Here is a 9,642-nt window from a genome sequence, read left to right as displayed (position 1 = left end):
GGTGAGGACAGACAGACGGACACAGGCTGAGTGCAGTGTGGCGGTGGCTGGATGGAGGGACAGACAGAGGGACACAGGCTGAGTGCAGTGTGGCGGTGGCTGGATGGACGGACGGACGGGTGAGGACAGACAGACGGACACAGGCTGAGTGCAGTGCGGCGATGGCTGGATGGACGGACGGACGGGTGGGGACAGACAGAGGGACACCGGCTGAGTGCAGTGTGGCGGTGGCTGGATGGACGGACGGACGGACGGGTGGGGACAGACAGACGGACACAGGCTGAGTGCAGTGCGGCGGTGGCTGGATGGACGGACGGACGGGTGAGGACAGACAGACGGACACAGGCTGAGTGCAGTGTGGCGGTGGCTGGATGGAGGGACAGACAGAGGGACACAGGCTGAGTGCAGTGTGGTGGTGGCTGGATGGACGGACGGACGGGTGAGGACAGACAGATGGACACAGGCTGAGTGCAGTGCGGCGATGGCTGGATGGACGGACGGACGGGTGGGGACAGACAGAGGGACACCGGCTGAGTGCAGTGTGGCGGTGGCTGGATGGACGGACGGACGGACGGGTGGGGACAGACAGACGGACACAGGCTGAGTGCAGTGCGGCGGTGGCTGGATGGACGGACGGACGGGTGAGGACAGACAGACGGACACAGGCTGAGTGCAGTGTGGCGGTGGCTGGATGGAGGGACAGACAGAGGGACACAGGCTGAGTGCAGTGTGGCGGTGGCTGGATGGACGGACGGACGGGTGAGGACAGACAGACGGACACAGGCTGAGTGCAGTGTGGCGGTGGCTGGATGGAGGGACAGACAGAGGGACACAGGCTGAGTGCAGTGCGGCGATGGCTGGATGGAGGGACAGACAGAGGGACACCGGCTGAGTGCAGTGTGGCGGTGGCTGGATGGAGGGACAGACAGAGGGACACAGGCTGAGTGCAGTGCGGCGATGGCTGGATGGACGGACGGACGGGTGAGGACAGACAGACGGACACAGGCTGAGTGCAGTGTGGCGGTGGCTGGATGGAGGGACAGACAGACGGACACAGGCTGAGTGCAGTGCGGCGATGGCTGGATGGAGGGACAGACAGAGGGACACCGGCTGAGTGCAGTGTGGCGGTGGCTGGATGGAGGGACAGACAGACGGACACAGGCTGAGTGCAGTGTGGCGGTGGCTGGATGGAGGGACAGACAGACGGACACAGGCTGAGTGCAGTGTGGCGGTGGCTGGATGGAGGGACAGACAGAGGGACACCGGCTGAGTGCAGTGCGGCGATGGCTGGATGGACGGATGGACGGGTGGGGACAGACAGACGGACACAGGCTGAGTGCAGTGCGGCGATGGCTGGATGGAGGGACAGACAGACGGACACAGGCTGAGTGCAGTGTGGCGGTGGCTGGATGGAGGGACAGACAGAGGGACACAGGCTGAGTGCAGTGCGGCAATGGCTGGATGGAGGGACAGACAGACGGACACAGGCTGAGTGCAGTGCGGCGGTGGCTGGATGGACGGACGGACGGGTGGGGACAGACAGACGGACACAGGCTGAGTGCAGTGCGGCGGTGGCTGGATGGACGGACGGACGGGTGAGGACAGACAGACGGACACAGGCTGAGTGCAGTGCGGCGGTGGCTGGATGGACGGACGGACGGGTGAGGACAGACAGACGGACACAGGCTGAGTGCAGTGCGGCGATGGCTGGATGGACGGACGGACGGGTGGGGACAGACAGACGGACACAGGCTGAGTGCAGTGTGGCGGTGGCTGGATGGACGGACGGACGGGTGAGGACAGACAGACGGACACAGGCTGAGTGCAGTGCGGCGATGGCTGGATGGACGGACGGACGGACGGACGGGTGGAATTACCCATCCTGCCTCCTGGTACCCAGAGATAACGCACTGATAGTGGGGCTGCCCCAATCGGGGGGGAGGGGCTGAAGCTGCTGCAAATACCCCCCCTCGGATGTGCCCCTGCCAGACCCCCCGCCCCCGTCAGCCCCAGCCAGACCTGCCCCAGCTGCCGGGGGGGGCGCAGCCGGTGAGGCCAGACTCCGCAGGGTCTATGCTGGGCTGGCCCAAGGATGTTCTCCGCCCGGAAACCCGACGGCGTCCGAGGGGGGGAGGGGAGGGGAGAGGGGGGGAGAGGGGGGAGGGGGGATGCAGAACAAGCAGGGAAGGAGACACAAAAAGCAGGAGGGGAGGGGCCCGAACACTGGGGCTGGGGGGCGCTACCCCAACCACACCCGGTTTGCCTCGTGCCCCACACCACTACCCCCTCCTTCCCCATCCTGGCCCCTGCCCCACCGAGCCTCTCCCCACCCTTCCCCTCCCCTCCCCCCTCGCCCTGCTGTCCTCACCCCCTCACACCTCCCACATCCCCCACCCTGCTGCCATCCTCCGACCCCCCCGCCCCCTCCAGCCTGTGAAAAGCCCCTTTGCAGGGCAGGAGAGACGGGGGGGGGGGGGGACCACAAAAGGAAAAAATGTTTCCAAGAGGGAAAGTTTAGACCTGTGGGGGGGTCCCTCCTTACAGCCCCCCTTAGGGCTGGGGGGTGAGATCCCTCACTACAGGCCCCATATCTGCCCCTCCCCTAGCCAGCCCCACATGAGCCCCCCAAGCCAGTTGTTGCTCCCCCATCTGTCCCCAGGGTCTCCCCCTCCCTGCCCCATCCCCCCTTGAATGGCTCCCTGCAGCATCCAACCCTGGGGGGGCAAAGCCAGGAACCCCAAGCCCCCCCACCACACACACCCTAGTAACACGGTTTAGGTGCTGGAGGAAGATTAAAATGGCCCACAAACCGGTGTGTGAGAGAACGCACCTACACAACGGGCACAGGGACACACAACTACACACTCACACCAGCAATGCCCCTACACACCCCAAGAGGAGACACGACACACGCCAGGAGGACCTCCCCACCCCCCGAAGGAAGACACAACTATACACGTGTGTGCACGCCTTGGTGTGGGAGACTCACAGGAACACAACTGTACCCACACACCCCTACATACGGGGGGGGGGAACATTCAGCTGACTGCACACCCTGCTGGGAGACACAACTGTACCCACACACCCCTACATACGGGGGGGGGGACATTCAGCTGACTGCACACCCTGCTGGGAGACACAACTGTACTCACACACACCCCTACATACGGGGGGGACATTCAGCTGACTGCACACCCTGCTGGGAGACACAACTGTACAACACACACCCCTACATACGGGGGGGGGGGGACATTCAGCTGACTGCACACCCTGCGGGGAGACACAACTGTACAACACACACCCCTACATACGGGGGGGGGGACATTCAGCTGACTGCACACCCTGCTGGGTGACACAACTGTACAACACACACACCCCTACATACGGGGGGGGGGGACATTCAGCTGACTGCACACCCTGCTGGGAGACACAACTGTACAACACACACCCCTACATATGGGGGGGGACATTCAGCTGACTGCACACCCTGCTGGGAGACACAACTGTACAACACACACCCCTACATACGGGGGGGGGGACATTCAGCTGACTGCACACCCTGCTGGGAGACACAACTGTACAACACACACCCCTACATACGGGGGGGGACATTCAGCTGACTGCACACCCTGCTGGGAGACACAACTGTACAACACACACCCCTACATACGGGGGGGGACATTCAGCTGACTGCACACCCTGCTGGGAGACACAACTGTACAAACACACACCCCTACATACGGGGGGGGGGACATTCAGCTGACTGCACACCCTGCTGGGAGACACAACTGTACAACACACACCCCTACATACGGGGGGGGACATTCAGCTGACTGCACACCCTGCTGGGAGACACACAACTGTACAACACACACCCCTACATACGGGGGGGGACATTCAGCTGACTGCACACCCTGCTGGGAGACACAACTGTACAACACACACCCCTACATACGGGGGGGGGGGGGACATTCAGCTGACTGCACACCCTGCTGGGAGACACAACTGTACAACACACACCCCTACATACGGGGGGGGGGACATTCAGCTGACTGCACACCCTGCTGGGAGACACAACTGTACAACACACACCCCTACATACGGGGGGGGACATTCAGCTGACTGCACACCCTGCGGGGAGACACAACTGTACCCACACACACCCCTACATACGCGGGGGGGGGGGACATTCAGCTGACTGCACACCCTGCGGGGAGACACAACTGTACAACACACACCCCTACATACGGGGGGGGGGACATTCAACTGACTGCACACCCTGCTGGGAGACACAACTGTACCCACACACCCCTACATACGGGGGGGGGGACATTCAGCTGACTGCACACCCTGCGGGGAGACACAACTGTACCCACACACCCCTACATACGGGGGGGGGACATTCAGCTGACTGCACACCCTGCGGGGAGACACAACTGTACAACACACACCCCTACATACGGGGGGGGACATTCAGCTGACTGCACACCCTGCGGGGAGACACAACTGTACAACACACACCCCTACATACGGGGGGGACATTCAGCTGACTGCACACCCTGCGGGGAGACACAACTGTACAACACACACCCCTACATACGGGGGGGACATTCAGCTGACTGCACACCCTGCGGGGAGACACAACTGTACAACACACACCCCTACATACGGGGGGGACATTCAGCTGACTGCACACCCTGCGGGGAGACACAACTGTACAACACACACCCCTACATACGGGGGGGACATTCAACTGACTGCACACCCTGCGGGGAGACACAACTGTACCCACACACACCCCTACATACGCGGGGGGGGACATTCAGCTGACTGCACACCCTGCGGGGAGACACAACTGTACAACACACACCCCTACATAAGGGGGGGGGACATTCAGCTGACTGCACACCCTGCGGGGAGACACAACTGTACAACACACACCCCTACATACGGGGGGGGGACATTCAGCTGACTGCACACCCTGCGGGGAGACACAACTGTACCCACACACCCCTACATACGGGGGGGACATTCAGCTGACTGCACACCCTGCTGGGAGACACAACTGTACAACACACACCCCTACATACGGGGGGGGGACATTCAGCTGACTGCACACCCTGCGGGGAGACACAACTGTACAACACACACCCCTACATACGGGGGGGGGGGACATTCAGCTGACTGCACACCCTGCGGGGAGACACAACTGTACAACACACACCCCACAGGGCCGGAGCAGAGTGACCAGGTGCAAACCCCAGCCCAGCCCAGCCCAGCCTGGCAGACCCCCAGCCCCGGCCCGTGACGGAGAAGAGGGGCTGTGGAGAGCTGGGGCAAGGACTGGGGGGGCGAATGGAGGGGTAAGGGGGGAAATGGGGGCAGGGGCTGAGCAGTCGAGGGACTCGGGTGGGGGCCACAGTGGGGCCCTTCACTGGCTCCCCCAAGGTTTTAAATCCCGGACCAGCCGGCAGCCCCAGCTCCGCACAGGCAGGGCCGGGCCGCCCAGGGGGTCTGGGGAAGCCGCAGCCCAAAGATAAATAAACCCTGCGCCGGCCAGGCACACTCCGGCTCTGTTCCTGCACAAAGGGCCTCTGTGCGCCGGCCGGGCGCCAGCCACGCGGGCACTGGGGCTCTGGGGCACCGGCCACGCGGGCACTGGGGCTCTGGAGCACCGGCCACGCGGGCACTGGGGCTCTGGAGCACCGGCCACGCGGGCACTGGGGCTCTGGGGCACCGGCCACGCGGGCACTGGGGCTCTGGGGCGCCAGCCACGCGGGCACTGGGGCTCTGGGGCACCGGCCACGCGGGCACTGGGGCTCTGGGACACCGGCCACGCGGGCACTGGGGCTCTGGGGCGCCAGCCACGCGGGCACTGGGGCTCTGGGGCACCGGCCACGCGGGCACTGGGGCTCTGGGGCACCGGCCACATGGACACTGGGGCTCTGGGGCGCCGGCCACGCGGGCACTGGGGCTCTGGGGCGCTGGCCACATGGACACTGGGGCTCTGGGGCGCCAGCCACGCGGGCACTGGGGCTCTGGGGCGCCGGCCACGCGGGCACTGGGGCTCTGGGGCGCTGGCCACATGGACACTGGGGCTCTGGGGCGCTGGCCACATGGACACTGGGGCCTCTGGGGCGCCGGCCACATGGACACTGGGGCTCTGGGGCGCTGGCCACGCGGGCACTGGGGCTCTGGGGCGCTGGCCACATGGACACTGGGGCTCTGGGGCGCTGGCCACATGGACACTGGGGCTCTGGGGCGCCGGCCACGCGGGCACTGGGGCTCTGGGGCACCGGCCACGCGGGCACTGGGGCTCTGGGGCGCCGGCCACGCGGGCACTGGGGCTCTGGGGGCGCCGGCCAGATGGACACTGGGGCTCTGGGACACCGGCCACGCGGACACTGGGGCTCTGGGACACCGGCCACGCGGGCACTGGGGCTCTGGGGCGCTGGCCACATGGACACTGGGGCTCTGGGGCGCCGGCCACGCGGGCACTGGGGCTCTGGGGGCGCCGGCCAGATGGACACTGGGGCTCTGGGACACCGGCCACGCGGGCACTGGGGCTCTGGGACACCGGCCACGCGGGCACTGGGGCTCTGGGGCGCTGGCCACATGGACACTGGGGCTCTGGGGCGCTGGCCACATGGACACTGGGGCTCTGGGGCGCCGGCCACGTGGGCACTGGGGCTCTGGGGCACCGGCCACGCGGGCACTGGGGCTCTGGGGCGCCGGCCACATGGACACTGGGGCTCTGGGGCGCCGGCCACGCGGGCACTGGGGCTCTGGGGCGCCGGCCAGATGGACACTGGGGCTCTGGGGCACCGGCCACGCGGGCACTGGGGCTCTGGGGCGCCGGCCAGATGGACACTGGGGCTCTGGGACACCGGCCACGCGGGCACTGGGGCTCTGGGGGCGCCGGCCAGATGGACACTGGGGCTCTGGGGCGCCAGCCACGCAGGCACTGGGGCTCTGGGGCGCCGGCCACGCGGGCACTGGGGCTCTGGGGTGCCGGCCACGCAGGCACTGGGGCTCTGGGGCGCCGGCCACATGGACACTGGGGCTCTGGGGCGCCGGCCACATGGACACTGGGGCTCTGGGGCGCCAGCCACGCAGGCACTGGGGCTCTGGGGCACCGGCCACGCGGGCACTGGGGCTCTGGGGCGCCGGCCACATGGACACTGGGGCTCTGGGGCGCCGGCCACGCGGGCACTGGGGCTCTGGGGCACCGGCCACGCGGGCACTGGGGCTCTGGGGCGCCGGCCAGATGGACACTGGGGCTCTGGGACACCGGCCACGCGGGCACTGGGGCTCTGGGGCGCCGGCCAGATGGACACTGGGGCTCTGGGGCGCCAGCCACGCAGGCACTGGGGCTCTGGGGCGCCGGCCACGCGGGCACTGGGGCTCTGGGGTGCCGGCCACGCAGGCACTGGGGCTCTGGGGCGCCGGCCAGATGGACACTGGGGCTCTGGGGCGCCAGCCACGCGGGCACTGGGGCTCTGGGGCGCCAGCCACGCAGGCACTGGGGCTCTGGGGCGCCGGCCACGCGGGCACTGGGGCTCTGGGGCGCCAGCCACGCAGGCACTGGGGCTCTGGGGCGCCGGCCACGCGGGCACTGGGGCTCTGGGGTGCCGGCCACATGGACACTGGGGCTCTGGGGCGCCGGCCACGCGGGCACTGGGGCTCTGGGGCGCCGGCCACATGGACACTGGGGCTCTGGGGCGCCGGCCACGCGGGCACTGGGGCTCTGGGGCGCCGGCCACGCGGGCACTGGGGTTCTGGGGGCATCAGTCACATGGGCACTGGGGGTGCCAGCCACATGGTTATGGAGGATGTTCTGGGGGTCCCAGCTCAGACCAATACCAGCGGCACCGCAGTGTCAGAGGAACCCCCACAATGCGCTGCTGCCCGAAGGGTTGAAAGTTGGGGCGCAAGGAAAAGGGAAGGAGTCTGAGAGCTGCATTGATGGGCATGGCCTCATTGGGGGGAGCAGGTGGCACCCCAAGAATTCCTGCCCCTCCCCCGCACCTTCTGAATTCCTGCCCTGCCCCCCACACTCTTCCTCCAGTTCTTGTCACCCCCAAACTCCAGCTGTCCCAGACCCCTGAATTCCCGACCCTCCCGCACTTTTAACCCCCCGCTCCCTGGGCCCCCGTCCTGGGATCTGCCAGCACCTGCCACATCACCCTGGCTGGAACCCCCAGCCCCCAGCTTCCTGCTGGCAGTGCCCCCCCTGCCACTCCCGACACTGGGCACCCGCCCCGAGGCAGCGTTGGCAAACCCAGACCCCGCCCAGAGCCACCGCCCCTTTGCCCCCCAGATACAGAGCAGGGCACTGATGGGTCCCAGTTCTGGTTCCACACAGCCCCCCCGTGTGCCCTCCGTGCCCCACACACTGTCCCCCGTGTGCCCCCCGTGCCCCACACACAGCCCCCGTGTGCCCCCCGTGCCCCACACACTGTCCCCCGTGTACCCCTCGTGCCCCACACACACTGTCCCCCGTGCGCCCCCCGTGCCCCACACACTGTCCCCTGTGCGCCCCCCCGTGCCCCACACACACCTCCCCGTGTGCCCCCCGTGCCCCCCCTTGACCCACACACTGTCCCCCGTTCGCCCCCCGTGCTCCACACACTGTCCCCCCGTGTGCCCCCCGTGCCCCACACACATCTCCCCGGGTGCCCTCCGTGCCCCTCCTTGACCCACACACTGTCCCCCGTGCCGCCCCCCGTGACCCACACACTGTCCCCCGTGCACCCCCGTGCCCCACACACTGTCCCCCGTGCGCCCCCGTGCCACACACCCCTCCCCGTGTGCCCCCCGTGCCCCACACACTGTCCCCCGTGCGCCCCCGTGCCCCCACACCCCTCCCCGTGTGCCCCCCGTGCCCCACACACTGTCCCCCGTGCGCCCCCGTGCCACACACCCCTCCCCGTGTGCCCCCCGTGCCCCACACACTGTCCCCCGTGCGCCCCCCCGTGCCCCACACACTGTCCCCCGTGCGCCCCCGTGCCACACACCCCTCCCCGTGTGCCCCTCACGCCCCACACAACCGCTCCCCGTGGGCCCCCCGTGCCACACACCCCTCCCCGTGTGCCCCCCGTGCCCCACACACTGTCCCCCCGTGCGCCCCCCGTGCCCCACACACTGTCCCCCGTGCGCCCCCGTGCCACACACCCCTCCCCGTGTGCCCCTCACGCCCCACACACCGCTCCCCGTGGGCCCCCCCCCAGGAGCCCCTCTCCCGTGCCCAGCCCCCTACCTGCCCGGGCGCGCAGAGCGGGCAGCAGCAGCAGGAGCAGGGGCAGCAGCCCGGGGGCGCGGGCCATGGCCGAGGGGGGCTCCGCGGGGCGCGAGGCGACGGGTCCCAGCGGCTCGAGGCTTCGGCTGCCCCGTGTCCAGCCCCGGCTCCGAATGCGAGTGCCCGGCTCCCGGCCCCGTCCCAGCCCGGCACGCTCCCCCCCCCGGCCCGCCCCCCTGCCCGGCACCCCCCAGCCCCCCCGGCCCGCCCCCCTGCTCCCTCCCCCCGGCCCGGCCCCCTGCCCGGCACCCCCAGCCCCCCCGGCCCGCCCCCCTGCTCTCTCCTCCCGGCCCGGCCCCCCCGGCCCGCCCCCCTGCTCCCTCTTCCCGGCCCGGCCCCCTGCC

General features: G+C 68.5%; 1 protein-coding gene across 1 annotated transcript in view; it reads right to left on the bottom strand.

Annotated features, from left to right (window-relative positions):
* The window catches only part of COL11A2 (collagen type XI alpha 2 chain), a 102,059-nt gene extending 92,548 nt beyond the window's left edge, over nucleotides 1–9,511 (bottom strand). Inside the window, 1 exon segment of the mRNA XM_075917109.1 lies at nucleotides 9,260–9,511. Within this exon segment, the coding sequence (XP_075773224.1) occupies nucleotides 9,260–9,326 (67 nt within the window). The 5' untranslated portion in view covers nucleotides 9,327–9,511.
* Between the last annotated feature and the right edge of the window lie 131 nt (nucleotides 9,512–9,642).

This window comes from Pelodiscus sinensis, unplaced genomic scaffold, assembly GCF_049634645.1.
Source record: "Pelodiscus sinensis isolate JC-2024 unplaced genomic scaffold, ASM4963464v1 ctg115, whole genome shotgun sequence".
Classification (NCBI taxonomy): Eukaryota; Metazoa; Chordata; order Testudines; family Trionychidae; genus Pelodiscus; species Pelodiscus sinensis.
This window is presented reverse-complemented; position numbering and strand designations above follow the sequence as displayed.